Source organism: Eublepharis macularius, chromosome 19 (assembly GCF_028583425.1).
Source record: "Eublepharis macularius isolate TG4126 chromosome 19, MPM_Emac_v1.0, whole genome shotgun sequence".
Classification (NCBI taxonomy): Eukaryota; Metazoa; Chordata; class Lepidosauria; order Squamata; family Eublepharidae; genus Eublepharis; species Eublepharis macularius.
In genome coordinates, this window is record NC_072808.1 from 24,932,876 (window position 1) to 24,946,590 (window position 13,715).

Here is a 13,715-nt window from a genome sequence, read left to right on the forward strand (position 1 = left end):
TATTAAAGGGGCATAACTTTTTTCCCTTCCAGGCTGTTGGCAACTAGGCTGGAGTTCTCCTGGGGTTACAACTGATCTCAACTACAGAGATCAGATACCCTGGAGGAAAAGACTGTGTTGGAGGGTGGACTCTTGCATCACTTCTCTGCTGCCCCAAATCTCCAGGAATTTCCCAACTCAGAGTTGGCAACTGTATTGGCAGCTCTAACTATACCCAAGCTTCTTTTAGCTGGAAACACTTTCAACATATCTGCTCTTCCTTTGAAATACAGTCCCTCCCCATAAAACATACGCAGTAACCACAGAGCTGTTTCTTATTATATTTATTTATTTATTACAAAATGTGTACGCTGCCTTTTTACCCAATGAGGACCACCAAGGCAGCTAGCAGTTAAAAAAAAATCACTCACTTTGCACTCCAAGCTGAAGTCCTTAGAAAGTATGGGACAAAAATTTAAACACCCAAGTGGAAAATGCGACCGTAATCCTTTGCTCTGTCGCTGAGCTATGATTATCTCATGGTGTTTTAAGAGTCCAGTAGCACCTTTAAGACTAACCAACTTTATTGTAGCATAAGCTTTCAAGAACCACAGCTCTCGTCAGATGCACTCTCAGCTTTCAAGAACCACAGCTCTCTTAGTCAGATGTATCATCAGATGCATCTGACGAAGAGAGCTGTGGTTCTCGAAAGCTGACGATGCATTTGATGAAGAGCGCTGTGGTTCTTGAAAGCTGACGATGCATCTGACGAAGAGAGCTGTGGTTCTCGAAAGCTGACGATGCATTTGATGAAGAGCGCTGTGGTTCTTGAAAGCTGACGATGCATCTGACGAAGAGAGCTGTGGTTCTCGAAAGCTCATGCTACAATTAAGCTGGTTAGTCTTAAAGGTGCTACTGGGCTCTTTACTATTTTGCACCAACAGACTAACACGGCTACTCCTCTGGATCTATGATGGTGTCTTGACACGCAGACGGCTCTTCTGGGGAATCCTTACTTTCCACTGTCCATGGCCAGGCCAGGGTACCTCTATCTTTTAGCCTCCTGTGGTCAGCCTGAAACGCAGCCAACAACTTTGCAAATGCATTTTTTCTTTTTTAAAAAACCAAAACCATCATCCCAGTTTGCTGTATTTTTACATCCGTGGGGCTCATTTTGAACAGTGGGGTGAAGAAAATGTAACAAGAGGATCAGCGCTGTCCTGCCATTACATGTTAAGGTTTTGCATGTTAAGCTTTGAAGCTGGAGTGGATCCTGGTGGGCTAAGAGCCATAACGGCAGGGGTTGTTGCCTGGTGCCCATCTGTATGACGTGTGTGTGTGTGTGTGTAAATATACACAAATGTAAAGTCAACCCGCAGAACCAGGCCTGATAGAGAAGTGTAAGAACCCTGAAATCAGAATATGCATTGGAAGGAGTTTTTTTCTTTCAATGCTGTGACTGAGCTTAGGGAAGCTGTCTGCAACACTGTGCAATTTCCTACGGGGAGTTGTGGCCCTTTCTTTCCAGCTCCTGCTCAGCTTTGAGTAGAGTGTGTTTGCTTGTGCAGGAACTTGGACTTGCTCAACTGTTTGTCCATCCCTTCCCAAACAGCTCCTGCCCACCGCACAGAACTCCCCTGTAGGCAGCAGAGCCGAACTTTCAGGGAAGCTTCCGAATCCTGACCTTCTGGACACACACAGAGCACATTGCAGTCCGAACACAGGTTGGGAGCACTGAGCCTGAACTGTTTGCTTTGAATAACAGCTGCAGCCTCCGGGCAGATGGCAGAGCGAGGGCCACAGAGAGGCAGGGCAGGGAAAGCTCAAGAAACACCTGTAAGACAGACTATGGGGACTATAGGGAAGATCTGCGGAAAAGAGATTGAAATGAATGGGAGTGATGCATGAGTGCCTTATGATGGTCACTGGGGGTGGTGGGAGGTGCCATTGGGTACCAACATGTTCTGGAATATCTACCACTCCCTTACTCTGGAGGCACAACTGCTGCTGTGTAGATTATCCCTGCTGCTGCTGCTGCATACAGACTTACTCCACCCTTTTATCATGTCTTAGTGACCACAACTCCAACAGCAGAAAAACAGCAGCAGAAGAAGTGCAAGGACACACACACACACACACACACACTATAATAAGAAACAATTTTCATGTTTGCTCAGGAGTAGATCCTACTGCATCCAATGAGACTTTCTTTGTAGTAAGCCTGCACAAGAATGCAATCATCCCCTTCGCACACCGAGGCTCAGACCTGGAGCTTTGGAGCTGGGGTGGGTCCTGGTAGGCTCAAAGCCACAATGGCAGGGGTTGCTGTCTGGTGCCAACAGTTGAAGCAAATAGCAAAAAGTGCTCAAGCTAAGCATGAGTTTGCCACCCACCGGGAGGACTAGTGCTGGCTCTTTTAAAACCAGGAAATTTCTAAAACTGGGCGACTTCCCTAACAGCCAGCAGCCCCAAATGTATGAGAGATCCTAAACAGACTCGCATAGGGCACCAACAGTATCGCCCTGGCAGCAGAACTACAGAGCAGGCACTTCAGCCAACTGCCACATAGGCAATACACAGCCGAGCCACAGAGTTCTGTGGAATCTGACCAAAGGCCCGTCTAGATACACCGTCTGGCCAGATGAGAAACCCACAAGACGTGAAAGAAAAGGTGCCCACCCACAGCCCCAACAACTGATGCCCTGCCTCAGAACATGGAGCTTCCACTTGGCTAGAAAACTGCTGCACCATAGTGGTTAAGTGGTTGGGTTGCTAGTCAACACTCTGCTGGTTCGACTCCCACTACTGCCATGAGCTTAATAGGTGGCCTTGGGTGAGCAGCTCCTCTCAGCCCAGCTCCCCAGCTGGATTGTGTGAATAATAATGATACAGACCTTGTTTGCAGCTCTGAGTGGGAAACTAACCTGTCTAGAAGAGTAGATATAACGGGTAACTACTGCTGGCAGACCTCACCTCCCTGAAAATTTGTTTCATTGGTTTTAGCACAGTGATTTACAGCAAAGCATGGTGGCTAAAATGAGGGACCGCCACGCATGTCTACGATGGCTCACAGTTCCTTGAAGAAGAGCAAGGTAAAAGTCCTGGTGGCAGGCATCGTTGTTCCTTTTAATGCTTCATTCACATAAACAACTCTCTGCAAGCAGAAAACTAGACCCACAAGGTCCCCCTTCTTCTCTCACGTCTTCGAAATTGACTCACAGTGTGTATTCCGCCTTGAGTCTCAGCGAGAAAGGCGGACTATAAATAATAATAAAAAAATTATTCCTGCCAAGAAGATACCAAAATGCGGTCCTCCGCCTGCATCCCGCTCGACTGCATCTGACACCACCCTCTATCACACGGGGGGGATCCCCACGGTTTTTTGCAGCAACGAATTACACGTGTTAAGTGCGCATGCTCTCCCCCGCACGAGGCGCTCTCTTGTACAGCGCCAGGCACATTCCGCCTCCACGTGCGCCAGGAGACACACGCCGCTCACCACCCGCGCGGCGCATGCGCTACAAGAGACCTGGAAAAGGGTGCGCTCCCTCCCACCCATGTTTCTGGGGCGCATGCGTCTCTTAACCTCCGGAGGCGCTAAAATGCGTCGTCGTCGCCTTCTCCTTGGGATGACGCGACGGAAACGAGGCCTGCCCGATTGGCGAATGGAGGGCGGGGGAGCGAACCGTTGACCTATCGGTATTCGCCTCCCCCACGTGGTGTGAAAGGCGGCGGCCTCTTCTTCGCCGTTGCCTTCCCGAGGCAGCCAATCGGAGGCCGGGGGGCGTCCACGTGACGCGATAAAGCTTCTCCGCCAGTGGCCGGAGAGCCATCCCCGGCGGCCAATGAGGAGAAACTGCGCAGGACTGTGGCGCTTCGGCGGTTGAAAGTCCGTTGGCCGCGGCCTCCCCCCCCTCGACCCCCGCTTTGAACCCGCCGCCCGCCCCGCGCGCCCCCTCCGCGGGCCCCCCGGCGCGGCCATGAGCGGGGCCTGCGGCGACGGCGAGCGCGCCGCCGCCTCCTCCTCCGCCGCCGCCGCCTCGCCGGCCTCCAAGCAGCGGCGCCTCGAGGCGGCCTGCCAGGCGCAGAAGGAGAGCGAGGCGGCCCAGGCGCTGGCCGACATGACGGCCTGGGGCGGCGGCGGCGCGGGCCGGCAGGGGGCGCCGCCGGAGGGCAGCCGGGAGACGGGCCCCGCCGGGAAGGCCTCGCCCGCGCGGCGCCACTCGCGGGCCGACGGGGAGGAGCGGCGGCGCGGCCAGGACGCCAGGGGCGGCCCGGACAGCGCCGAGGCGGCGGCCGGGGACGGGCGGGAGGGCCGGCGGCGGCGGAAGGAGGCCAAGGAGCGGCGGCGGGCGGCCGAGGCGGCGGCCGAGGCGGCGGCGGCGGAGGACGAGTGCGCCATCATCTCGGTGGGCGAGGACGACGAGGAGGAGGAGGAGGGCGCGGGGCCGCCCCTGAAGACGGAGCAGTACCTGGAGGCGCTGGAGGCCGTGCAGCTGGAGCTGGAGGCCGTCAACCAGCAGGCCGGGCGCGCCTTCGCCCAGCTCAAGGCCAAGTTCGGCCACATGCGGCGCCCCCACCTCGAGCGCCGCAACCGCATCATCCAGAACATCCCGGGCTTCTGGGTCACCGCCGTATCCTGCCGCCCGGCCGTGCGTGTGGGGGGCCAAGGGGCTGGGAGGAGGGATGCCAGTAACGCGAATGAGAAGAATAACGGCCCAACCCATATCGATGAACTGTGCTATTATTATTCCCCCCCCCCCCCCAAATACACCTGGGGCGGGGACTGGGTGCCAGCTGCCCCAACCCCTCCTGCGGGAGATCTGGAGCCTGGCCTTCAGATTTTTCCATTTTGTGCACTTAACATAGCACTTCCAACTTGTGCAATGACATCACTTCCAGGAAATGACGATATTGCACAGGTCACAGGCTACCCTGGGAGCACTCCTCATGCTCCCCAGGGGGCCAATTCAGGCCTGATTCAGCCACAAATTGGGCCACTGTGGAGCACAGCAGTGCTACGCAGCGGCCTGATTCGGGAGTGGAGGGTGGGAGTGGGGGATTCCCTGCCCCTGGCGGGGGACTGGTATTCTTAGCTGAGAGGAGTGGCTTACCTAAGGCCACCTATTGAGCTCAGGGCAGTAGTGGGATTCAAGCCAGTAGAGTGCTGATTTGCAGCTGAACCTCTTAACCGCTGTGGTACAGCAGCTCTGGCAAAGAACATCTTTGCGCCCCCCCCCCCCAAATCCTTGGTAAAAACAGGAGCCCAGCAGCACCTTCAAAGGGAGGGAAGCATTTCGTGGGATAAGCCCCGGGATGCGTTTGGGGTAGCCTTGGAGGTACTGCTGGATTCCTCAGTGCAGCTGTTTTTGTGGTGAGAAGCTGATGCTGTTGGAGCAAACCTACGATCAGTCAACATTTTGTTCCTTTAAAATATTTCTGGCCCACCTCACCTCCTTGGCCTCCGCAGTCTTGATGTGTTCTCCCTTGGTCTGTTGGCTCATCAAGTCCAGGGCTGCCTGCTCTGAATGCAGGGCTTTGGCATCCTGAGAAGAGGAAAAGTCTTTCAAAACACTTTTCTTAATGAGAGATGCCAAGGATGCCTTGCAGAGTGTGTGCAGCACCGCTAATCCCTCACCAGTCCTTGTAATACAGGGAGTTGTGCTTCGTGGAATGGGGCAGTGATGGGTGGATTAAAGACCACTGGGTATTGGGACTGGTGGCTGTCTAGACAGGAGGAGAGGTTTCCTCAGATTACAGGTCCTTATTTTTTTCCTGTTGGGCTGGCTCTCTTGCATAGACAGGCAGGAGGCAGAAATCCTAAAAGCAGAGTTAAAGAGTAAAGACATTCTTCTGTTCTGAATTCCTCTTGCTGGTTGTCAGCAGTGACATCCTTGTCAAGTTCTCCACTAGGTTAAGGAGCCACTGAAGAGCACAGTTCCACAGCATGGGTTTTATTCATGTGAGGAGCTCTCTGGGAAAGGCAGTCCACAGCTGTGTCAGAGTTCTCTCTTCCTGGTGTTAGGCGGTGCATTGGGGAGAGGGAGAAGAAGAGGGTTCCTGGCATTTTTCCGTTTGCCTGTTTGGTTATATGAAGAGCCCCGTAGTGCAGAGTGGTAAGCTGCAGTACTGCAGCCCAAGCTCTGCTCACGAACTGAGTTCAATCCGGATGGAAGCCAGGTTCAGGTAGCCGGCTCAAGGTTGACTCAGCCATCCGTCCTTCCAAGGTCGGTAAAATGAGTACCCAGTTTCCTGGGGGTAAAGGGTAGATAACTGGGGAAGGCAGTGGCAAACCACCCTGTAACAAAAGTCTGCCAAGAAAATGTGATGCGATGTCCCCCCTGTTCCCCCTGTGCTTGCACAGGGGACTACCTTTACCTATTTGTTTTTACTTGATTACAAGATCTGTCTGATTTCCCCTTGACTTTGACTTGTCAGTTTCTCAATCACCCTCAGCTTTCAGCCATGATCAATGACCGGGACGAAGATACACTGAGCTATATGACAAACCTGCAGGTGACTTCAGGAAGCGGGGCGGGGGGGGGGCGGGGAGGGTGATTCAAGAGATGGGGGGAGAGAAGTGGACTAATTGCAAGTCAGATACGTGAATTCTGTCCTTTCAAGGGATGTGGAGGGGGGAGCAGGGACAGCTTTAGACTGTTTCTGCATTGGCCAGAGGGTTGGATTAGATGGTCTGTAAGGCCTCTTCCAGCTGTATGATTCTGTGATCCTCATGGCCTTATGGATTGTGTTTCTCACCAGGTTGAGGATTTCACCCATGCAAAATCAGGCTGCAAGATCAAGTTCTACTTCAGTGGCAACCCCTATTTCCAGAACGAGGTCATCGTGAAGGAGTTCCAGTGTGGCTCTTCTGGTATGGGCAGGGGCAACACGTACGAGGAGAGCAGCCACGAGGAGGGCCTGTAGGATGTCCTTTCTCACCTCTCCTGTGTGTTTGTGTCTCTGCACTTTCCAGGGCGGATGGTGTCCCACTCTACACCCATCCGCTGGTGGCGCGGCCTAGATCCTCTCGCTCATGGTCGGAAGAACTTCGAGATGAGCCGCAGCTTCTTCAGTTGGTTCTGCGACCACAGCTTCCCAGCAGGAGACCGTATTGCTGAGGTGAGCGTGATACCTGTCATGCCCTTTCCAGAATGGTTTCTGGCGTGCATATTTGCCCAATACTCTTTCCTGCCTTCCCACAGATCATTAAAGAGGATCTCTGGCCCAATCCACTGCAATACTACCTAATGGGAGAGGGTGGTGAAAATGGTGAGGAAGACAGGTGAGGCGCCTGGAGGCCCCTGCCCTCTTACCTTTTTATTCAAGCCATTGGTAGCCTGCTTATTGTTGCTTAAGGAGAAATGAATAATAATGCCAACAATAACTGCGCTTATATACCATTCTTCTAGACAGATTAGTGCCTCACCCAGAGTGGTGAACAAGTTAGTGTTATTATTATCCCCACAATACAGCTGGGGCTAAGAGGAGTGGCTTACCCAAGGACACCTACGGAGTCTTCTAGGACACGGGTGGGATTGTGAATACGTTTACGCAAGCAGGAGTGATATTTGGAGCAAGAAATCTGGGGAGGGGGGATATGAATTCTGTCAAGGCTTGCGACAGCCGGAGTAGCTGGGCATCAGATCCCAGGGCAGCATGACTCCTCAGAAGAGGGCTTTATGGTGTGCGGCAGGGAGGCCAGCAGAACATGTAATACATGCCAACGTTCCCTTGTTGTGCCTGTAGTGAGACAGAGAATGGTGATGATTTTGTGGTCATTGTGGATGATGATGGGGAAGAGGAGGAGGAGGCAGAGGAGGAGGAGGCAGAAGAGGAGGAGGAGGAGGCCGCAGATGTGCATGAGATCATGGATGAGGAGGAGACTGAGCATGGTAAGTAGGGCTGGTGTGAAGGTACCGACAAAAAAGATCTGTTTTGGCTGTCTTCATGTCTTTTAATATTGTGGTTTGTTACTGTTTGTGTCTGTTTTTACTGAACATTTGATACAGCCTCAGGAGTATAGGATACCAAAAGACAGGACATAAATGTTCTGAATGCTTAAAATAGTGAACTGCAGGTTCCCTTGCAAGAGAAATGCTAGTAGGGGAATAAGCCCCGGGACTGGTCAGTCCAGATTGAGGGGAGTTGTAGATCCCAAGACTAGTTCAGCTGAGGTGTGTAATGGAGGGGTGGGGGGGTGTTGAGGAACAGCGGAATAGCAGAGAGGTAGGGGCTGGCTGCCTGGGGGGAAGAGGATCAGCACTGGTTATCTGGTTGGGGTACGAGAGGTGCCTTGACATCCTGGTTTGCTGATACAGGTGAAGCGGCGGAAGAGATCCTGAGCAGCCAAGAAGAGAAGGTTCTTGGTCCCAAGTCTTCTGTCCGTGAGGAACCAGATGGGAGGGACTCGGAGGCAGAAGAAGATGGCTAGACCAGTCTGTACAGATGGCGTGTCTGGCTGGACTTTTCCATGGTGACTTCCGTGGCACTTTGACCAATTGCACTTGGACGTGGCAGGAGAGGGGGGCAATTCAGAGGCACCTTCCCGCTGGGGAGCAGCCATGTTGGTTGCTTTATACCTTTTATTTATTGCAGCGACTGCAGTTTCCCTCCCTCCCTCGTGGGGGAGTCACCACACACCAGCAGCCCCTCCCTCCTTGTGCGTCCGATGCTTCGCATCTCTTCTCACCTACCTGTGTTGGGGCTACTTGCATCCTCGCCCCCTCCCCTAGTGGCTACTCAGGGTAATGCCTGCCCAGTGGCCTTTTCAAAACAGCTCAGGGTTCCCTTGTTCGGCATTATTAAGCTGTCGATTTCCGCGCCTTTGATGCACTTCCAGCTACAAGGATTCTGCTTGCCTAGTGGACCCTTCCCTGGCGGCTGTTGAGCACTTCTTGCAGTCACCGCATTGCCCCACTCCTGTTCTTTCTCCATCACATGATGATGATCTACCCTCTGGGGATGCCTTCACAGCCAGCACTTGATTCAGATAGCGAACTCTCACCTGCTGGCTTGCTTGAAGCTGGTTGCACAGGAGTAGCTGTGCCTGAAGGAATGAGGTGTGGGGAAGGAGTGAGGGGCCCCACACTTGGGCTCAAGTGCTTTCTCTGATGCTGCAGTGCATTGTGGTCTGGAGGAGCGTGACCTCTGCAGCAGCATGGCCCTGGCAGTGTATGCCGTTTTCCCCTGCCAGCTTCTAACGTATGAACGCGTACATTTTCCTAGCAGTGTTTCTGAAGCGCCAGCTCACCCCCTGCCCCTTCTCTCCTGCACCCGTAGAGGCTGTTCTATGCAATGCTACTGATATTTGTAGAAAGGCAACTGTTTTCCTTTGCTGGGTTTTGTATATTTCGTATCAGGACTTTGTATGGTTTTTTTTTTTTCTACATAAAAGAGCACTTAATATGCCAAGAGCTTTCAAACTTGGTGTGTGGCTCCTTTCTTACATCGGAACCTGTAGTGGTCCTTGGATGCCTGTGCGAGGTTGCGTGCGCCATATTGTATTGCATAAATCTGGATGATACAGATAGGCTTGCTCAAACAAACTTAATGTTACACTGTCTGTGAGTGTTCATCACAGGATTTGCATTCAGGAAAAGAGAAGGTGGTTGGGATAGGAGAAAGGGGGGGGGGTATGTGGCCAAGGACAGAAAAGGAGTCGCCTCTGTAGAATTTCTAAATGGTTCTTCAGTATACTTTTAAGTTGGTGTAAGAGCTTCTTCTATGAGGAAGTGCTACCTTAGTGTGTGATCTTTCTCCCTTAAACTCTTGTGCTAGCTTGCTCAATTGATTTTTGACCTTGTGGGAGTTTCTGGAGAAGTGAGGTTCTATGGTGGAAACACTAGAGGGTCAGTTCTGCCACCTCAAATCATATGTATAAGTGCTCTGTATTTTCTTGTGTTTTGTCTGAAAGGCCCATCTCCTGAAACTCGGTGCCCTCTGCAGAAGTAGTCTAGATGTGGTTGAAAACATACCTAGAGCCAAGATTATCAGAAATCCAAATGGTAGTTTTGTCTGTGTTTCTGTGCATGCGTGCGGAATTGCAGAAAGACAGCAGTCAAGGACAATAGATGTTCAGTTACTTCTGTTTTTTTTTTTTTTAAACTATACAACTGGTAGCAGCCAACAATCCAGAGATGTGTTCTGAAGACTCCTGCCCACCACTTACTTACTTGCAATATTTATATTCTGCCTGTGTACCCAAGCAGGGCAACCAAGGCAGCCCACAATTAAAATAGCACAACGACATAAAGCCATTTTAGCTACAAATACACCCAATAAACAAAATAGCAAATTTAAATAAGGCAAGAAGGAGGAATCCTTAAGAGAATGCCAAACAAAAGCCTTCACCAGTCAGCAGGAAACTGATAAAAGAGGACATAGAAATACCCCTGGAGATATTATGGAGAAAAATGTCTGCAGTCACTGTGACTGGTTCAATTCTGGGGGGCAGAATGTAGTACAATCGCCCTCCTTTGAAAACTGCAGGAAGAAAGCTAGCACACGAGAGACTTGTAGCTCAGCCTTCTGGGCAGGCAGCTTAAAATGAGTCTTAAAAAATACTCGGGCTAGAAGCAGATTCTAAAAACAGTTTTTAAAAGATCAACCCCCTCAATTAAAAGCCTGGCCAAAAAGAGATGTTTTGATCTGGCACTTAGGAGGAGAGTAGGTGCCAGGGGAGCCTCCCAGGGTGTGGCGCTTCACAGGCGGGTTGCCATCACTGAAACAGCCCTGCTCCTGGTCACCTCTCGGAGGGCATGTCTGGCTGGAGACTGGCCCTTTCAGCGCCTTGCCCCTAAACTCTTTGGGGCCTTAAAAGTAAGAACTTTGAATGGTGCATCCTGAAGTGACGTCCCGGGAAGACTTTCTGAGCTTGTGCTGTGGAGTAGTTTTTCGGCTGCACAAAATCCATCTCAATAGTAAACGAACGGCTGCTTGTTTAGATATTCGCGTCTCTCTCTTGGTTTTTACTCCCCACTGATGACCCAAAGCCGCTTTGCTGTGTTCGCCCCTCCCCCCTATTCCATTTTGTCCTGTCGAGGGGGACTAGCCCGAGCGACTAGCCCCGGTCCCCCAGCAAGCCTGTTAGGGTGGGGACTTGAACCTGGTTCATTTTGCCCAGTATACCATGCTGGCTTTCTGATGCAAAGGAACCGCATCCCCCCTCCCTTCCGTTCTCACTGACATTAATCAGGAATCGGACACGCCTCCATAGGGGAGGCGTAAGCCTGACTATATACTAAGGCAATAAACAGCAGGCCCTGTGCCTCGAGCAATGTTGCTGCCACTGTTTGACACCTCGCCCCATTCACTCAGTTCTCCCTGGTGGGACTCCTGAGCCCACAGATGTACTTGGTGGAAAGCCAGGTTGCTACAGCAGCTGAGCCACTCTCTGCTCTCTCTCACCCAACGGCTGCTGTTTGTACCCATTGTCATTCATGCCTGTGTCACATTAGAGCCTGACTTGAAAATTATTTATTTTATTTTTAACCCGCCCTCCCCGCAAGCTCAGGGCAAGGTACAACATTGATTAAAATACAACTTAAAATCAATTATAAAAACAGATAAAATACTGTGCCCCTTTCAGGCAACCAGCGGGAGTGGACTCTCTATACCCCTTGTAGAGGGAGACCGGTGGACGGCTCAGCAATGATGGGCTAAAATTAGCCTCCACCATATGCCTGGCGGAACATCTCTGTCTTACAGGCCTGCCTAAATGATACAAGATCCTGGCGGGCCCGGGTGTCCTCAGACAGAGAGTTCCACCAGGTTGGGGCCAGGACCGAAAAGGCCCTCGCCCTGGCAGAGGCCAGCCGAGCCTCCCTACGGCCAGGGACCACCAGTAGATGTTTTCCGGTTGAATGAAGTGCTCTCTGGGGCACATACAGGGAGACGGTCCCTTAGGTATGCTGGTCCCAGTCTGTTTAGGGCTTTATAGGTCAAAACCAACACCTTGAACCAGATCCGGAATTCCACTGGGAGCCAGTGAAGCTGCTGCAAATAAACTGCACAGGGTTATCTCTGAAGGCTGCGGCTGCTTCAGAACAGGGTAGCACGTTTCCTGATTACCTTTGTCAGAAATCCACAGAATCTGCTGAGCTCATATGCCAATTGCTCCCTAGAAACCAGTGAGGCTCAGTTCTGTGTTACACCAAGGTGTAAAATGCATCCTTTATGTATTTGGTACTCAGCAAGGTGATTTTAGAGGAAAGGTAGATGGTTGGATGGTTTCCTTGCAACTTGTGAAACTGATGCAGGGCCCTGACATTTTGAAAGATGCCTTTCTCTGCCTTCATTGCCTGTGGCAGCCCTCAGAGACTTCACGTGCTGTTCTTCCGAATTATGGATGACTGTTTTGCAGACTCTTGCGTGAGTGTGTCACAATTGTATTTAAGAGCCAATACTTTCACCTTCTTTGCTTCTCTTCCTTCTGCATGTTCTCTTGTAACCTTTATCATATAAACCTGTCTTAAACGAGAAGCTACAGGAGACTCCCAAACATGACCCCTTCCCAGACGAGTAATTATTTTGCATAGTGGGAACAGATGGCATGACTCTCGGCTTTCCTCCAAGTAGCCCAAGCTCGCAACTCTTGGTTTGTTAGAAGTGGTTTGTGTTTATGTTTTTATTTTATTTACATTATCTATAGTCCTTTGTCACTGAGAGTAAAGGTAGATTACACAGTGTAAGTCAATACAAACATTGGCTGGGACATTCAATAAACAATAAATAGGGTAAGTAAGGCTAGCAGAAATTTGAAAACAAGCAAAAATCCAATACAGAGGGGAGGGGGGGAAACTCCAAAAATGCTGAAACAAAACAGCACAGAACTGTTACGCCGTAGAAGCTTGCTTACAGTACAGGATCATACTTAGTGTAGTCCCCAAGGTATCTCTCTGACTCATTTCCTCACACCACAGCCCTATCACCTGTGTAAGAACGCTCTCCAGAATAATTTAGTTTTGCAGAAAGCTGGAAGAGTGGGAGCTTTCCTGACGTCTTCAGGCAGACTATTTCATGAGGTGGGGACCACTACAGAGAACGCATGCATATAGGCAGCTTTTAATTTTGCCCATTTGTAATTGTGGTTTAAGACTTAGGCCTGACTAGTTATAGTTCCATTTAAGAACAAAGAACAGGAAACTTTTTTTCTTTTAGTACAGTCAACTTGTGCCCAGTATCTAAACACCTTTACAAGTCAGCTGCCAATCTAAACAGAAAGTAAAGCAGATGGATGGCTTCAGCATTAAGTCTCTAGTCGTTCCCTTTCTGCTTATTATCTGTGCAAAAAATGAACGATGTTCAGGGCTCATTTTGAGGGGGAACGTGCAGGAACACAGTTCTGGCAGTTCCCCAAAGAGGTCACATGTCAAGTGGCCCCACCCACCTGACTCAGCTATTTTGGGCCTGTTTCGGCCTGGATTGGGGCCAACACTGCCCAGATCGGGCCTCTGACAGGTGGTGGATCACTCTCTTGCTCAGCAGCGGACCGATCCTGACCATTTGGGGCCCCTTTTCAGCCATTTTCAGCCCCTTTTTGCCATTTTGGGCCCAATTTCAGCCCTGAGTGTCCAGGACTGAGTCCAAAACAGCCAGGATAGGTGATGTCAGGGGTGTGGCATATGCAAATCAGTTGTGCCAATGACACTTCTGGCGATGGCAAGGGGCGTGGCATATGCTAATGAGTTATGCTAATGAGTTCCTCCAGCTCTTTTTCTAGGAAATAACCCCTG

General features: G+C 51.1%; 1 protein-coding gene across 1 annotated transcript; it reads left to right on the plus strand.

Annotated features, from left to right (window-relative positions):
* Window positions 1-3,810: 3,810 nt before the first annotated feature.
* Window positions 3,811-9,393, plus strand: LOC129346364 (protein SET-like). Its single transcript, XM_055003712.1, has 7 exons — window positions 3,811-4,613; window positions 6,418-6,495; window positions 6,742-6,853; window positions 6,956-7,101; window positions 7,185-7,264; window positions 7,729-7,874; window positions 8,301-9,393. The coding sequence occupies exons 1-7, from the start codon at window positions 3,960-3,962 to the stop codon at window positions 8,411-8,413; spliced, it is 1,329 nt and encodes a 442-aa protein (XP_054859687.1). The 5' UTR covers window positions 3,811-3,959; the 3' UTR covers window positions 8,414-9,393.
* The last annotated feature ends 4,322 nt before the right edge of the window (window positions 9,394-13,715 follow it).